Raw genomic sequence first — 17,316 nt, 5'->3', positions numbered from 1 at the left:
AGCTTTGGCATCGTTTTGGATTTTCATTTCCTAGGGAGGAGGTGGACAAGCGCTAATGCCACCGCAGGGCCACTGAATGCTCTGAACCTTCCAAAGGGAAGGAAGGGACATCCACGTGGGCCCGCAGAGGAAAAATGCAGAGAACAAGAGAGCGGAGGGACTTGCGGGTGCTTTTGATGCCTTTTATCCCTTTTTTAGTGCTTTTTATCCCTTTTAATGCCCCAGGGATGCAGCCAGGCTGCAGTGGGGTGTGAGTGGGCGTCAGGATGCAGCGTGTCAGCCGTTTGGGGGCTTGTGTTACCAGCTGTATGATGGGGTTTTCAGAAAGGGGATAACACGTCCTGCTCATCTTCGGGACCTGGTTGAGCGTTAGCTGTAACAAAGGGCTGGGTTAAACCTAAGCCCCGGTCGCCGTGCCAGAGGGATGGATAGGGAGTGCCACAGGATTGATGGCTGGAGATTGCTCCTTCACTTCTGACGCCTCAGTACAAAATCCGAGTGCTGCTGCAGACTCAAACTCGGGAAAGCCCCTGCGGGCGGGCGAACCAAACCCCCCCGGCGGCCTCCCGCTCGTCGCCATTTGCACGGCGCCGGCCGTCATGGCGGCGCCCCCCCGGCGGAAGGCGAACTACAGTGCCCATGGCGCCCCGCGGCGGGAGCAGCCCCGGGGCTCCCGGGCTCCATTTCCTCCGCCCGCGGCCGGGGGAGGGAGGCGCTCCGCGGGGTGAGGCGGGCTGGCGGCCATGGAGCGGGAGCGGGCCGGGGAGGTGAGCGGCGGGCCGGGGCCGTGGGGGCAGCGGGACGGAGCGAGGGGCTCCCGCTCCTCCGGGAGAAGCCCTGAAGCGCCGGGGGGGCGGGGGCCGGGCCGCGGCGTCGGGGCTCCTGCGGGCCGGAGGGAGGCGAGGCCGCAGGAAGGGCTGGGGAGGAGGCGGGCGAGCTGCCCCGCGGCTGCCGAGCGGTTTTAGGCGTCGGGGACGCTGGCTGAGGGCGCGGGCTCGGAGGAGAGCGGTCAGCAAGCCGGGCGGCTCGGGCTCGTGTGGTGCGCGAGCCGGGGAGCGTGCAGGGGGAGAGCAGGGGGTGAAGGCTTATCTCTCTGTTCGTGTCTCCAATAACGCTCAGGAGCCAAGGAGCTGAGGGGATTCACCGCTGCAAGGTGACGGACCTGCTGCCGATCCTTTGGCGTTGGATGAACGGCTGTCCCCTGGCGCCTCACCTTGCAGTTCTACTCTGCCTTCCCGTGCCGTCTCCCCGTGCCGATGCTGGCTTCTTGCTGCCCTTTTCAACGGCTAACGCCTTTTCCCAGCTTCTTTCGCTCTTATTTCCGGCCTGGTTCAAGACTTTCCTGGTCTGAGGACCAGTCGCTGGGCTCCTCTTCCTCCCCTTCCGTCCCTGCCTCTCTGCTCTCTTGCTGTAGCAGGGTGGGACCTGTCGCTGGCTGGCTGCAGTAGCGTGAAGAGCTCGTGAAGCTCTCTAGGTGTAGAAACACCTGGTTGTAGGGAAGGACTCTTTACAAAAGCCGTTCCGTGGCCCTGCCGATACAGCTTCTGAACCGAGGTCGGCTCTGGGCTTTTGTGGTTTCCAAAGAACGCGAACTTTCTCCAGGGTCGAGTTTGTCCTGCGGACATCCAGGCTGCGCTGGTCTTGTGAGCTGTGGTGGCCAGGGCGTGCGGCTTGGTACGCTGTGCTGGAAGCTTGAGGTGACTTCGGCGCTGATGGCGTCTGTGCTGCCGTGCACTTGTTGGGAGAGGCAGAGCCTGGAGGGACGCAGTCTCCTCTCTGTCAGCATGCCTCTGTAGTTCCCCGAGTTCTTTTTTCCCTCTGAAGCTGCAGCTCTGTGGCGGTTTGTTTGCTCTTGGAAAGCAAAATGCAGCATGTGAAAGAACTACCTGTGAAGGAGCCCGCTGCAGGGGGAATAGGTTTCCTGCTAGGGATTCAGACTTCTGAATTCGGGGATGTGGATTCCTTGCTCAGTCCAAGGCTTCTCCCTGGCCCAGAAGGCTCCCCAGCAGTGAAGGCACATCTGTTGTGGGGTTTGGCGTAAAATGTCCGGTTTTAAAGCAGACTGGTTCTTTTGTCAGGTGGTGTCTTCCTTATGCCACAAGACCTCATCTTTGGAGCGGATGGAGGAGGAAGGTGAGGAGGAAGAGGAGGATGAAGACTTGGACGTCTTTGGGGGTTACGACAGCTTCCGGAGCTACAACAGCAGCGTGGGCAGCGACAGCAGCTCCTGCCTGGACGAGTCCAGCGATGATGAGGTGGTGGACCGGGAGGCTGGAGAGCTGCCGACCTCCCCTGTGCACCAGCCACCCGCGGGGCGGATCACAGAGGACAGCGGCTCTGAGCCAGGTACTGCGCTGCCTGCCTGTTCTCCTGTGCGAGAGGGAAAGAATGAGGGCTGAGGGAGGCTGAAATGCATGTGACTTCATCCTGAACGTGCTCTGGGAGCAGAACCAGACTGAGACAGCGTTTTTTGGGTTACGTGGGGGAACTGCCGTGCGTAACGTGGGTTACCTGGGCTTAGCTCTGTCCTTGTAGTGCGTCAGCCCTGCCAACTGCTCACACCTTTGTGCCTTCCCTCTCAGCCGTGTGCGAGATGTGTGGCATTGTGGGAACCAGGGAGGCTTTCTTCTCCAAGACCAAACGTTTCTGCAGTGTCTCCTGCTCCAGAAGCTACTCCTCAAACTCCAAGAAGGCCAGCATCCTGGCCAGGCTGCAGGTGAGTCAAAATCCTTCCTCCGTCCCTCATGACGGAGCAGGATGTCCCTGTGTGCAGGGGTAGGTGTCTGCTGTCCGGCGAGATCACAGCCTGCCATTACCAGTGGTTTTCTATTTCTGCTCGACGTCCGTAGAGAAAGCATACCAGCTGAGAGGTGCTGCCTCCTAGAAGCTGAGGAAGAAGATAGTTATATTTCACTTGCTGCCACTTCTTGTTCCTGCAAGCATTAATAAAAATGGTAGTCACTGGAAAATCCCCCCTGGGAAGAGGTGCGTCCTCTGCTGGCCAGTTGCAGGACCTGGCTTCCTCTCCCCTCCTGTACCATAACGTTCCTTCTTTTGTAGGGGAAACCGCCAACAAAGAAAGCGAAAGTCCTGCACAAGGCAGCCTGGTCGGCCAAGATCGGGGCCTTCCTCCATTCGCAGGGCACGGGGCAGCTGGCAGATGGGACGCTGACGGGCCAGGATGGTGAGTGTAGGCAAGGTGTGAGGAGGTGCAGCTGCAAGAGCCACAGAAATGAGGACATCTGGAGGGCTCTAAGCTCTGTGGCCCTCTCCCACCCCTCTGGTGCCCAGCCACGCGCTGAAACAAAGCGTGTGGATTGCTCGCGTGCTGCTGGAAGGACACAGGGACGTCTCTCTCCCCGTCTGCTATCAGAGCCCTAGCGAGTTATTGCCCTTCCACTGCTGCAGCCTCGTCTGTGCTCCTGGAGTGTAAGCTCTGCGGTCCCAGTCCCACAAGGTGCTGGCTTACAGGTGCCCTGCTGCTCCCAGCTGATTGCTGCCCCAATGCCTGTGGGGGTTGTATTTAACTCAAGTTGTTCACTGGTCGGTTTTAGGGACGGCCAGCCCCTGCAGCGGACGGAGCAGCAAGCTCTGTTAGGCTGTTAGCCAGCTCCCTGCGTGCTGGGGCAGAGTGCTGTGTCCTAGAGGAGGCCCCAGCGTGGCTGTGCGCTGGAGTCCAGGGGTAGCTGAGTGCTCTGTGCCTTTAGCTAACCTCCTCGCCTGACTTTCCTCTCTTGTGTCTGCTCGTAGCACTTGTCCTGGGCTTCGACTGGGGAAAGTACCTGCAGGAGCACGGCTTCAAGGCAGCTCCAGTCAGCTGCTTCAAACACGTGAGTCCTTCTTTGCTGTGCCACGCGGTGTGCGTGGGACACGTCGTATGCACGGGGCTCCCCCGTGCTCCTCTGACTGGTGGGGAGAGACCGGGGAGAGGGGTTTTGAGCTGCAGGGAAGGAAGCTGGGGTTTCCTCACAGCTAAGAAAGGGAGTCCCGTGGGGGGACTGTGAGTTCTGGGGGAGGAAGCAGAGGCAGATTTGGTAAAAACACTGCCAGTGGTGATAGGTACTTGCTGGGGGCAGAACTAGGTCTGACTGTGGTGGACAGGAGACAGATCCCTGCTGCCTGCACAGTTTGTGTGGGTGAGCACAGCCCAGGGTGAGGTGCAGAGAGGAACTCGTCCAGGCCTGGCAGCAGCTGCCCCTCCAAAAAGTCTGCTTCCTCTGGCACTGACTGGCGAGCCCTGTGGGCTCAGGAGCCAAGGCAGAGAAATGGAAGGAGGGCAGATTTTAGGTATCATAGTAGCCCTATCCTCTCTGTTAAACTCACTTGTTCTGTTCTTGTTTTTAGTTGTTTTCAGTTCATTTATTAAAGTGTGATTAATATTAACAAATCTGTGTTTTTCTTAAGTGTAGGTCAGGAAGATATGGCAGGTTTATTGGTAGTTAGGTGTTTTGATACTACAGAGGAGTGGTAGCAACAAATTTGGGATTATAGGACAGCCGGCAATGAAATAGAGCAACACTGAACTACAGTGTTGTGCCTTTTGGGATCCTCTGTGAACGCCCCGATGAGATGTTTGGCACGGTTTGGTTGCTGCTGGCAGATCCAGGAGGGGCAAAGCGTGCCAGCCTGTGTCTAAGGTGAAAGTTTTCTGACTGTCAGCATCTTTCTCCCGTTGTGGCTGCCTCACCCCCTCAGGTGCCGCTCTTCGATCAGTGGGATGATGTGGTGAAAGGTATGAAGGTGGAAGTGCTGAACAGCGACGCCGTGCTCCCCAGCCGAGTGTACTGGATCGCATCCGTCATCCAGACCGTAGGTACGCCTCCGGTGCGGCTCCTGACAGCCAGCCTCTGAGGGAACCTTTAGAGAGCAGAGCAGAGCTGGTCAAGCGAAGCGTCAGAGAATCACAGAATCATTAAGGCTGGAAACAACCTCCAAGATCACCTGGTCCCACTGTCCCCCTACCCCCAGCGTCACCCACTAAACCATGTCCTCAAGCACCACGTCCTACCTGTCCCTGAACACCCCCAGGGACCCACCTCCCTGGACAACCCGTCCCAGTGCCTGACTGCTCTTTCTGAGCAGAACTGTCTCCTCATTTCCAACCTGAACCTCCCCTGGCGCAACCTGAGGCCGTTCCCTCTAGTCCTATCACTAGTTATCTGTGAGAAGAGGCCGATCCCAGCTCCCCACACCTTCCCTTTCAGGTGGTTGCAGAGAACAATGAGGTCTCCCCTGAGCCTCCCCTTCTCCAGACTAAACACCCCCAGTTCTCTCAGCCGCTCCTCACAGGCCTTGTGTTCCAGGCCCTTCAGCAGCTTCTTAGCCCGTCTCTGGACATGGCAGTTCTGCTGCCAGAATGGTTGGAGAAGCTCTGATAACCTGTGAAGGCCATGCTGTAGGGAATAAGCCTACGGTGCCCTACAGAAGAGAAATTCTTGGTCTCTAACGCCTTTCTCTGGTTGTCTGCTCTGTCCTGGCAGGGTACAGGGCTCTCCTGCGATACGAGGGCTTTGAGGATGATGCCGGCCATGACTTCTGGTGCAATTTAGGCACGGTGGATATTCATCCCATCGGCTGGTGTGCCATCAACAGCAAAATCCTGGTACCACCACAAAGTGAGTGGGGGACAAGAGAGCTCAGCACATTGGCTCAGCGCTGTGGCCATTCCTTCTGCTGACCCGCACAGAGGTTGGGCTTAGGCTTTGGGGGAACTTCTTGGTCCTACATCCCGGACGGTGCTTCTGAGCAACACGCTGGCTCCAGTCCTTGCTCAGCTAGCAGTTAGGAGGGGGACGCTAATTTAGCAGAATTCTGGCAAGCAGACGTGCTTGGCGCGACTCACGTGTTTGCTGTAATTCCGTGTCCACTCTGAGATGAGCGGAGCTAGATGTCCGCTTGGCACAGTCCCTTCTGTAGCAGCGATCCCTCCTAGCCTCGTGTGGGGGCAAGCTTGCACAGAGGTGTCTGCCTGAGAGCAGGTGCGGGACTGGAGTGTGAAGAAGGCCTTTTAACGCAGATGGCCTCAGAGAGGGGGCGGGGAAAGGTGTAGTGCAGTCCCTTGGTCGTAAAGATGCGCTCTCTCCCTCTGCGTGTCTAGCTATTCACGCCAAGTACACTGACTGGAGAAGCTACCTCATGAAAAAACTGGTGGGAGCCAGGACCATCCCAGTGGATTTCCACATCAAGGTAAATGTGAGAAGCTGTTACTCTGTGGAAATAAAGCCAAGAGGCTTTGTTATGCTTTATTATTTATTATGTGGGGAACACTTCTGTTCTGGTTCCGACCTGTGCAATGCCTGTGTACCTCCCTCAGCCCCCGTGCCCCGTCAGCACAACTTCTCCTTTGGGGCTGTGGTGGTTTTACCTTGCTGGGCAGCTGAACTCTAGCACCACTGCTCTCTCACTCCCCCTCCTCAGAAGAGGAGGGGAAGAAGAAAAAAAAACAACTCACGGGTTGAGATAAGGATAATTTAATTAAAGGGAAAGTAATTATTAAGGGAAAATTATTATTAAGGGAAAATTAAATAATTTAACTAAAGGGAAAAGGAAAGGGGGAGAGGGAAGGAAAAGGGGAGGGAAAACAAGCAAAGGCCATATGGAAGCACAGAGAGAGAGGGAAAGAAACTACTCTGTACTTCCCACCAATGAGTGATGCTTGACCACGTCATTGAAGCAGGGCCTCAACACGTGTAGCTGTTGTTTGGGAGGACAGATGTGTTCGCAATGAGAACCCACCCCTCCCTTCTCCTTCCTTTTCCTACCTTTTATTGCTGAGTGACACCATACGGTATGGAATATCCCTTTGGCTGGTTTCGGCCAGCTGCCCTGGCAATGTTCCCTCCTCACCTCTTGCCCACCCCCCGCCTGCTGGCTCTGGGGGGGTTGGAGGGTGTCTGGGTGCTGTGCCCGCGCTGCTCAGCTGGGACACAACACTGGTGTGATACCGGGGCTGCTCTAGCTGCAAGTGCAGAGCACAGCACTGTGTGGGCTGCTGCAGGGGAAGGTAACTCCATCCCAGGCAGACCCAGTACAGGGGCATAGATGGGCTTTAAAAGCTGTTACCGTGTAGCTTGTTACAAAACACTGGGGTAAAGTTTTGCTGAAGGGAGAGGCCATTGCAGCTACATATTTTCTTTCGCTGCCGTGTTTTTGACTCACAAGCCAAAAAAACCCTTTGCCTTTGGTGTCGATAGCACAGCAGCCTGCTGTGGAGTGAGAGGGGCGCCGGTGCCCTCAAGGTGCATGGAAGCAGCTGTGCTGGTGGCTTTAATAGCTCTCGTTGTTGCTGAGTGTAGTCTGCACTGAGGTTAGACCTCGTCAAGAGCCTCAGGGCTCTTCCCTGGCTGGTGGCCTTGAGACGTGCACATAAGGAAGATCGTCCTGTGGCAGGCAGGGAGGTAGGTGATGGGTCTGCCTGTGCGTGAAGTGGCTGGTGACACTGAACTGGAGACCTTGATGTAGCTGGTGCTTCCTTTGTTACTCCTCTGGAAGCTGAAAGATTGTTTTGACTGCTGCTTGTTCCTGGGCCTTGTAGCCGAGAGCTCGTGCCATGGAAGGGAGGTGCTAGAGGGAGAGAGGTGTTGTCGGTATGTTTTTCCTCCCAGCATCCCCCTCCCGCTTAAAGAACAGAAGCAGTGGGGATGGGGACCTTCCCTTTGAACTTTTGGGTTCGGGTGTTGGCTGGTTTGGGTGTCCGAGTCTCTTTTGAGCTGCGGCTTAGTAGTTCCGTAGCATTCTTGGACCTCCAGTGCCAACATGTCAGGTGTTCTTTAAGCACCTTTGGCTGTGGATGAGTGGGGCTAGGCTGTTACCAACAAAGTGCAGGTCTCTGAAAATCAGTCAGAAGGCAGCCAGTGGCTCGTTCAGCGTGCCTGCGTCTTTGGGTCAGTCTGTACAGGAACTCTAGCACCGAAGCTGGCAGATAGATCATCATCACGTTGCTCAACCTTTGAACACGGTAAAAATGTGAAAGCTGTCGTGTGTGGGGCTGGCAGCCCCCCGCCCCCCCGATGAACTCGCTCCCATGTGTCCCCTCCCAGAGGTGTCTCCCAGGCAGTTTTGGGCAGCGCAGGGCTGTGTGGGGGGGAAAAGCTGTTCTCTGAAGGCTCCAGGGAAGGAAGGCGCGGGGTGGGATTGATCTCGCCTCCTCTGCTTGTTGTTGCCAGATGGCGGAGAGCATGAAGTACCCGTTCCGGCAGGGCATGCGGGTGGAGGTGGTGGATAAGAACCACGTGTCCCGGACGCGCATGGCGGTGGTGGACACGGTCATCGGGGGCCGGCTGCGACTCCTCTACGAGGACGGGGACAGCGACGATGACTTCTGGTGCCACATGTGGAGCCCCCTCATCCATCCTGTGGGCTGGTCACGGAGAGTGGGCCACAGCATGAAGAAGATAGGTAGGGGTCAGGCCACCACACGCATCTGCTGGCTTGCTGCGTGCTGCCTGGGTCCTGCTGTTAGCGCCAGGCTCAGCATGCTGGGAGGACCTGACGGATAAGGTCTGTGCAGCCACGTCTGCCGCTTTTCCCTCTAGGTAGATAAAAGCTTAGCAATCTGTTGTCACAGGTTGGGACTAGGGTTTCTTACAGATAGTCTGTCCCCAGGCTGACTGCAGAACCTGCATTGTCGTGTTTGTTGTCTTTCTGAGAAAATTCATCCTGGTTTCCCTAAGACTAGATGCCACCGCGTGGGTTTTTCCTGAGACCGTTCTTCATGTTTTTGTTTTTTTCCTTCTGGACTTAGACTCGAGCCCCATTGATACTTTGATTTGTGCCTCCCTTGCTGCCTGTCCCCAGTGATAGCAGCTGCATTTCGAGGTGTTACCACTAGTGCTCAGGAAGATCGGGCATTTGCTTTTGAGCAAGCCCTGTATCACAGCTTACGTTACAGGAAGATGTAGAGGGACTGACCTGTTCTTACTACCCATCTCTGATTTGGCTCTTCTACAGCTGTTAGGTTCTCAACAGATAAGTAATGGCCAGGGTGTTTTCTTACTCTGGTTGCTGCAGGTTTCTCAGTTCTCTTTTCCCTCTTCCATTCCTCACAGAAGAAAAGCGCAGTGACATGGCAAACCATCCCACCTTCCGGAAGATTTACTGTGACGCTGTCCCTTACCTGTTTAAAAAGGTAAGACAAGTCTCACTTTCTGTGGTGGCCACAGTAAAGGAAGCAGTGATACAGCTTCCTTGGGTATATTCTGCTGCGTGGGTGGTTAAAGGCATCATTTGTCCCCCTTCCATCTATAGGGCAGTAAGGTATTTGGGGTGTCAAGGCTGTAGTTGGCCAGGGGAAAGGCAGAATAAAAAAATAAAAGATCTAAAAGGCAGCACCAGATTGAAGGGCTCGGTTTGAGGGCTCCAGTCCTTGGAGTTTTGAGCAGGAGAGGCAAGGTGATTGCTTGGGAGAGAGCAGCTCAGACCTGGGGCTGGGTCATACTGGTGGGGACTGAGATCAGGAGGCCTTGCTGCAGCTGCGACTGGCCAGAGCCTTGGCAGGAGCTTGCTGGCACAGAAACAGTGTTGCACTGGCTGCCTCTTTGTAGTTTTCTTCTTTCCTTTCCCCTCCTGACTTGGGCTGAGCCAAGTAAAGGAGCTCTGATCCTCCTGTCTGCAGCTGGGGCAGTTGATGTCAGGATGGGGCTGTCCCGTACCCCGGCAGTGCTGATGTGCCGGAGTCTCCCTTAGGTACGGGCTGTCTATGCCGAAGGCGGATGGTTTGAGGAAGGCATGAAACTGGAAGCCATCGACCCCCTGAATTTAGGCAACATTTGTGTGGCCACTGTTTGCAAGGTGAGTTTGGGGCAGGGGGAAGGAGGCGCTCTGGCTTTACCTGAGACATCACAGCCTCTAGGTTTGTTCTCTAATGCGCTCCAGTTCTCGGAATGCATAAAGGGAGGCCTCTGTAGCATCCTCCTTGAGGAGAGAAAGGGTTGTGGGTTGTGTCGTTATGGACAGCACTCACGGGTTTGGGAAGCTGAGGAGGGTTGCCTCTCTGGCTTTCTCTCCTGATGGGGTGGTGGTGAGCTCTACTTCTGTGCCTGAGTTGGAAAGTAAATTGCTCTGCCAGGTTTCCTCAGTGAGGCGCTTTGCGTCTCCTGGAGCATAGCATCGACCTGGACTTTCTTGCTCCCTCGAGAAGCTGTCATAGAACTCAAGCAGCGGACTCTGATGCATGGGATTTGGCAAGGGAATGCCAGGAAAGCCTTTTGTCTGGCAAATGTTGCCCTTTGCCAGTGCTTAGAACTGCAGAGAGGTTGGGGCAGGCATGCCTGTCATGTTTGGTAGGTCCTAGTTGCCAGTGAGTGACAGGAAGGGACAAGTCTTGCTGCCGTAGGAAGTGGCAGGTCTGAAGGCAGTGCCCTTCCCCTCAGCCCCGTAACAAGCTCCCGACCTGACTGGTGTAGAGGCTCTGGGCTGCCAAGAGTCTGGTTTTGGGGGAGAACAGCGCCCCTGCCTGCTTACAGCCGAGCCTTTTTCACAAAGCCATTCGTGGTAGTTGCAGCCCTGCAGTAATTGCTGCTTTGGGGATTAGCTTGTGCTGGCTAACGTACCAGGAGAAGCTACCACACATCCTGGGGCATTTAACGTTGCATTTTGCTATCTAGTGGCAACAGTGATGTAGCTGTGGGAGCTCCTGGGGGATCCTTTGAAAGGAGGGACCTCAGAGCAAGTGAAGCTCTTCATTTATGCCCTTCATCCCTCATCTTAGGTCCTCTTGGACGGATATCTCATGATCAGCATTGATGGAGCCACATCTGATGACGGCTCGGACTGGTTCTGCTATCATGCTTCCTCACACGCCATCTTCCCTGTCAACTTCTGTCAGAAGAACAGCATCGATCTGACCCCTCCGAAAGGTGAGATCTGGGCTGTGGTCTGGCATACAAACCTGCACACGGAAGCTACTGGATGGGCTTTTCCAAGAAGTGTCAGGTTCAGGTGAATCAAAACCGCCAGGTCGCACCCTGCCTGCTTTGGGGGGAGGTAGGGCTGGCTGGGGACAAAGCCAGTCCATTTGAGCTCTGATGGTATACCAAGTTGTGGCACTTTGTGGATGGAAGTTACATCTCCTGAGGGCATTAGCGTTGGTCAGGGTCAGTGGGAGAGGCGTACAATCCCCAGACTGAATAAATCCCTTTGTGAAAGGGCAAGGAGGGTGGGAAGGGATGAGTAGAGCTATTGCTACACGACTCAGTCATTACAAGTAGCAGGAGTCACCACTTCTCTTCTTGCATGAATAAAACTGAGACAGAAGGATTGCATCTCGAGATTTTTTGCAGAAAAACCAGAGTGGATTTTACTGCGTCATCTGGCCATACCAAAAAAGGCCTGCTCTGAATTTCTTTGTTGCAGCACTTTGTGCAGTGCTGTTCTGTCATCTTTAATGTTGCTTCTAGTGAGAGAAAGATTGGTTTCTGTGGTTTGCTTTCAACATGCTTCTTCCTGCTAGTTCCTTCTCCTTACCTTTCTCTGTGGTCTGGATATATGACTGACATGGGCGTTCAGTGCTGCATCTTGCACAACTTCCCTGTTTGCCCACTGGAGGGGGTTGCTGGACTGTTGTGGAATCTGTGCCTTAGATTTATGTCCAAAACTAGGCTGAACGTGCCAGTTAATGAAACTGGTTTAGAAGCAGTTGCTGTGGTTCCTTCTTGCCCATTCTGCCTTTTCCCTCCGCTGGTCTGCCCAGTGACTGCCTTTTTCCCTCTGACCAATTCTTCCTCCTGCAGGGCAAGATGCAAAGACCTTCAACTGGGAAACTTACCTGGAAAAGACTAAATCAAGACCTGTTCCAGCACGGCTCTTCAACACAGTGAGTGCTGCCTGGGAGGAGAGATGTGTAGGGATGTTTGCAGTCAGCTAGGTGGAGCACAAGAGCTCTGACTGCCAGCGTGGCCGAGGTTGGAAGGGACCTCTGGAGGTCATCTTGTCCAAGCCCTCTGCTCAAGCAGGTTGCACAGGACTGTGTCCAGACAGCTTTCACAAATCCCCAAGAAGGGAATCTCCCCAGCCTTTCTCAGCCTGTGCCAGTGCTCTTTTGCCTGCACAGTAAAGTGTTTCCTGCTCAGGTGGAACCTCCTGTGTGTTCCAGTTTGTGCCCGTTGCCTCTTGTCCTGTCACTGGGCACCACTGAAAACAGCCTGGTCCCACTCTGTTTGCACCTGCCCTTCAGGTATTTATAGACCTGGATAAGATCCCCCCGCCCCGAGCCTTCTCTTCTCCAGGCTGAGCAGTCCTGACTCTTTCAGCCTTTCCTCACAGGAGAGATGCTCCAGTCCCTTCATCATCTTCATGACTCTTTGTTGGGCTCTCTCCAGTACACCCATGTCCTTCTTGTCCTGGGGTGCCCAGAAGTGGACCCAGTGCTCCAGGTGCAGCCTCACCAGTGCTGAGTGGAGGGGAAGAATCACTTCTCTCTACCTGCTGGCAACGTGCTTCCTAATGCAGCTTGGAATACTGTTAGTGTACTTTGCCCCAAGGGTGCATTGCTGGCTCATGTTCAACTTGGTGTCTACCAGGACCCCTGGGTCCTTTTTTGCAAAGGTTTTGTTGCTTTCCACTCGGTCAGCCTCTGGCGTGTGCTGGTGCCTGGGGTTGTTCCTCCCCAGGGGCAGGACTTTGCACTTCCCCGTGTTGAACTTCACGGGGTTCTCGTCAGCCCATTTCTCCAGCCTGTCCAGGTCCCTCTGGATGGCAGCACAACCCCCTGGGGTGTCAGCTGCTCCTCCCAGTTTTGTGTCATCTGGGAACTTGCTGAGAGCACACTGCCATGTCATCCAAATCATTAATGAAGATGTCGGACAGGGCTGCTCTTTGCTGCCAGTCAGCACTTCTGAGGAGATCCCAAGGCTTCCTCTCCAAGTAACTCCCCGTCTGGCTGCTCAGGGCAAGCACCGTCACGCCTTTGTGGATGTCGTGATGTCTTTGAACCTGCAATTCTGCAGCGTTTCCTAGTGCTCCAGGCTCCTGGTGGGTTCTGCACCACCTGTTACTTGTGGACATGCTGTTGGGTGGAAGTGGTCTGGTTGGCATCAGAAAAACTGCTGCAGCAGTGAGCCTGTGCTTGTCTTTATGATTTTTCCAGCGCTGCCTCAGGCTATGGGTTTGATCAGGTGTCTCTTAACCCCTGCGTGCTGCTCCTCCACTTCAGGATCTTTTTTCTAAAGGCTGGGCTGAGATTCTCTGGGGATGCAGCTGGCTTTGGATCCGTTCAGATGTCCCCTCCTGTTGTAAGGCTGGCTGGAGGTGCATCAAAGTGTGGCTTGAGTTTGGGCGTTTTCTGTCTGCTTGCTGGACGTAAGCCTGTAGCTGTTGCAGGGTGCTGCTGTCCGGATGCGGGTTTGGACTGGATGCAATTGCCTTGGGTTTTCCTCTTTTATCTTTTATGCACCCAGGACTGCCCAAACCATGGCTTCAAGGCAGGCATGAAGGTGGAGGCGGTGGACCTGATGGAGCCCCGGCTCATCTGCGTGGCCACGGTGAAGCGCGTGGTGCACCGTCTGCTCAGCATCCATTTCGACGGCTGGGACAACGAGTACGACCAGTGGGTGGACTGCGAGTCTCCAGACATTTATCCCGTGGGGTGGTGCGAGCTGACAGGCTACCAGCTTCAACCACCTGTCGTTCCAGGTGAGCCAAGGCTTGGCTGCGGTCTCTAAAGCCAGAGGCAAAGGTGTCCTTCCTCCTTCTCTGTGAGCGGCTCCTCCTTTTGGGGCCTTGTGTGGAGGAGAAGCTTGCCAGCTTGGTCTGTGCTGGCTGCCGCAAGTCCTCCTCTGCCGCCACACAACCTAGCAGCTGGTAGAGGGGGGAGTACTGTGGCAGGGAGAAAACAGGCTGAGGTTTGAGGTTGGCTCAGGTTTCCCTCTACTCCCTCACCTGCACACCAACAGCTCCTGCTGAAGTTGGGTAGAGTTCCAGGTGGTCCTGTCCCCGCACAGCTCCCTCTTACTAAGCATACCGCAGCCTCGGCCGGGTAGCAGGGGCAGCTTGGCCCCTGCTCCCTTTTCTCATCAATTCTCTGACTCAGTCTGTAAAAGGTAAGAGCATCCCTCTCTCAAGGGTTTGTTCCTTTCCTTGTCTCTGGGAGGCCATTGCCTCACCTTTGTAGATGTTCTCCTCATCCCGAGCAACGAATCTTGTTTCTCCACTGTCCCTGCCAAATCTGTACCGGGCCTTTCTCCCCTATGCTGGGCCCTCGCGTGGAAGCACAGGACAGCGACCGCGCTCCAGCCTCGCTTTCCCCTCAGCTGGTTGTCTCGGGAAGAGGGCGATGACTCGGGGCGACGGGTGTATCTTGTTTCTCACTTATGTCACTTCATCCCAGTTACCTACTGGTTATGGGACTTGGCTTTCGTTTCCCTCTCGTCTCTATGACAGAGCCCACAGCTCCAGTGAAGGCCAAGGAGGTGCCCAAGAAGAGGAAGAAACCCTATGGAAAGAAGAGTGAGTGATGTTTGATTAGCGCCCTCCCGCTCGCTCGCAGGCTGGGCCCAGTTAGAGGAACCCTGTCTATGATCTGTCAGGGCAGGAGAGAGAGGCCTTGTCTTGCTGTGGATGCTCTCAGTCAGCTGTGGGTTTGACAGCTCAGCTTCATCCTTCTTAATTGCCCCCGTTCCCCAAGAGCAGAGAGCTGTGTGTGTGGGAAGGATCTGTCTTGCAGTCTTTTCTGTCGGCCGAGGTGTAGATGGCGCTTGCTTCCAGGCGTGAGGTGTGCTGCTTTCCCCACCGTGTCCGTGGCCAGAGGGAGATTCTTTGTCGCGGCTGGAGGGTAGCGAGAGGGCAACCCCAGCTGCTCTGTGCTGAGGGAGAGAAAGCCTTCAGGTGGCTGAAGAGGCGAGTCGTGGGGCTGGACCGTGTTGTTGTTTCATCTTGTCGTTGTTGTCGTCATTGTTGCAGTTGCTGTGGCGAATCATGTAGACAGGCAAGGAACTCCTTCCTGGGGGGTGGAGAGGAAGGGGCATCTAAAGAATATAAAAGACATTCAACCTAAATAAAAGCATCAGCTAAAACTGAACATATTAATGCTACAGTGTCCGTGCCTTGGAGCCACTGTGCCCGTTTTTTAGGGCTAGACCCAGACAGGTAAGCAAAGCTCTTAACTGACTCCAACAGGACCAGCTCCTTGGAACTTAAGCACGTGCTGAAGTGCCTTGACTTTAATGAAGGACAACACAGAGGAGCATATTTTGAGATGACCGATCTAGGTTTTTCTTCAGTAGGTGATTTTCTTGGGGTAACCAGTTGGCAGCTAATGACCATGTAGCTTGCTGGTCAGTTGTGCTGGTCCCTGGTGAATGGCTTCTCAGTGGAGCAGGGGTGCTGGTTTTCCAGGGGAAAGGAACGCACTTTTCCCTATGCTGTTATCTCTTTTTTTTTTTTTTTTAAAGGAAAAAAGTTACCTGCTAAAACCCGCACAATCAAGCAGACCGTCAAGAAGCCTCCTGCCTCAAGGACAAAACGAGAAGCAAAAGCTGCCATCAAGGTTTTGCCAGAGCCACCACCCGATGAGAGTAAGGGACTGAGTTTACTCAACCCCATAGCCATGTACAGCTCTTGCGTACACCCTATATGTCCCTGACAAACTATGCTTTGTCCTTCCTCGTTCCTGCAGAGACAGAGACTGCTGCTTTAGAGCTGAAAGAGCAAGAAAGCCTTGGCCTGCTTTCTCTGGGAAGGTTCTCCTCCTAGGAGGCTCAATGGCATCAGTACAGCGGGATGTCTTGATCCTGCTGCTGCCTGCTGAGGGCCTGGCTGCCCTACTGAGCAGTCTGGGGTTGGGGGAGGTTGGTTAGGAAGGAGATAGACGTGTCAGAGGTGTTTGTCACATCCTGCTCCCTTTAAGGGCTGTCACAGCATGTCAGCACAGCTCATGGTGCTGAGCACCAAGGGATGTGGTGACCAGAAGAGCATCTGGTGGCTGGGTCACCTGCCCGTCCTGGCAGGTACTGGGGAAGGGGGCGGGTGAGGTGCTTTGTGTGCATGGGAATGGAGCCTGACGAAGGTCCCAGTTGCTCATAAAGGTTTAATTTCCCCTTTGTGTGGACCCAGGCAGGTAGAAAATGAACCGCACTGACTTTTCCTCTATTTATCCCTCCCCCCCTCCTTCCTGTCTCTTGCTAGTCATTGCCGTGCAGGTGAAAGAAGAAACCATCGACCCCTCACTGCCGGAGTTTGAAGCCACAGAGCTTCCCGTTCCCATCAGCAGCATAAAGCAAGAGGTGACGGACTGATCCTGGAGTATCCCGCAGCAGCCTGTGCTTCATCTCGTGGCTCTTTGGGGAAGCAGAAGACCAAAAGGGCCTTCCCTTTTTGAGGCAGCATCACAACTCTGCTTCCTTGTCGTGCAAGAAGATCGCCCCCAGACTTGGAACTAAGCCCTAGGCCGTGGACTTCAGAAGAGCCACAGGCTCGCTGAGGGGCATGACTGGGGGGCTGCTGGGGTTGTGTGTGCCTGGCACCAGAGGCACCTCTCTGAGCAGAAGCCCCTGACAGGAAGGAGGCTGCCAGAGCACGTAGGGGCAGTCTGGGTTCTCAGCCAAGGCTGGAGGGGGTGACCTGCAGTCCGAGATGGTGTGTGCAGGTTGCATGCATCAGGGAATGGGCTGCTCTCGTAGGATATCTGTGCCGTGCTCCCTGGTCTTGGCCGTGCAACCTCTGAGAAAGTCAGGACAGGAAGAGTGAAAAGAGGTGAGAAGTGGAAAAGGAATGATGATGCCTCTGCAGGAAGCAAGAGAACTTTGTGTGTCATCGTTTCCTGCTTTTGAACCCAGAACTGCGGATTATGTGGTGCACAGTTTGAAATTTTTATTTTTTAACACTCCTACTGTAAATTTGATCAGTGATCTGTGAAATAAACTAAGGAAGAAGTCACATGCTTGTGTATTGTTTTCTCGGTCACCAAAATACCAGGGCTAACTAAAAGGGGGAGGAAAAGAGAACTTGGAAAGGTCGATGTGGCAACAGTGACGAGAGTCTTAAATGTGGAGTGACATTTGTTCCTGTGAGCTTTCTGCAGGTGAATGTCTCGCCTGTCCGTGCCGCTGCGGGCCTCATGTGGCCGCAGTGCACGTGCCTTGTCAAATGCTACAGGAAAATGGCGGCTGCCCAGAACCGCACCTTGGTCACGAAATGGCTGCATTGGCCCTGCTCTCAAGTTTCCAGCCCAAAACAGTTCATGTTTTTCATAGTGGGTCAGGGGGAGGAAAGAAATTGTTGGCTGGGAGTAATTAAGTCGTCCTTTTCCCTTTTAAAGAGGCAAACAGAGACTTTAACTGGAGGGGAAAGAAACGTTTGGGGATAGCAATGAAACACAAGTGG

At 54.7% G+C, this 17,316-nt stretch overlaps 1 protein-coding gene across 9 annotated transcripts; it reads left to right on the top strand.

Annotated features, from left to right (window-relative positions):
* The first annotated feature begins 257 nt into the window (after positions 1-257).
* On the top strand, positions 258-16,869 carry L3MBTL2 (L3MBTL histone methyl-lysine binding protein 2). Of its 9 annotated transcripts, none has more exons than XM_080575400.1 (18): positions 258-767; positions 1,120-1,153; positions 2,079-2,346; positions 2,583-2,716; positions 3,061-3,184; positions 3,751-3,830; positions 4,696-4,813; positions 5,481-5,615; positions 6,098-6,186; positions 8,166-8,397; positions 9,048-9,127; positions 9,685-9,789; positions 10,709-10,856; positions 11,730-11,812; positions 13,395-13,629; positions 14,377-14,442; positions 15,387-15,509; positions 16,120-16,869. In XM_080575400.1, the coding sequence occupies exons 1-18, from the start codon at positions 640-642 to the stop codon at positions 16,227-16,229; spliced, it is 2,292 nt and encodes a 763-aa protein (XP_080431526.1). In that variant the 5' UTR covers positions 258-639; the 3' UTR covers positions 16,230-16,869. The 9 variants fall into 9 exon arrangements, with proteins under 9 accessions (XP_080431526.1, XP_080431524.1, XP_080431525.1 ...); XM_080575398.1 differs by having other exon boundaries at positions 585-724; XM_080575404.1 differs by having other exon boundaries at positions 655-767; positions 1,120-1,674.
* The last annotated feature ends 447 nt before the right edge of the window (positions 16,870-17,316 follow it).

The sequence above is a fragment of the Anser brachyrhynchus genome, assembly GCF_964034855.1.
Source record: "Anser brachyrhynchus genome assembly, chromosome: 1".
Taxonomy (NCBI): Eukaryota; Metazoa; Chordata; class Aves; order Anseriformes; family Anatidae; genus Anser; species Anser brachyrhynchus.
This window is presented reverse-complemented; position numbering and strand designations above follow the sequence as displayed.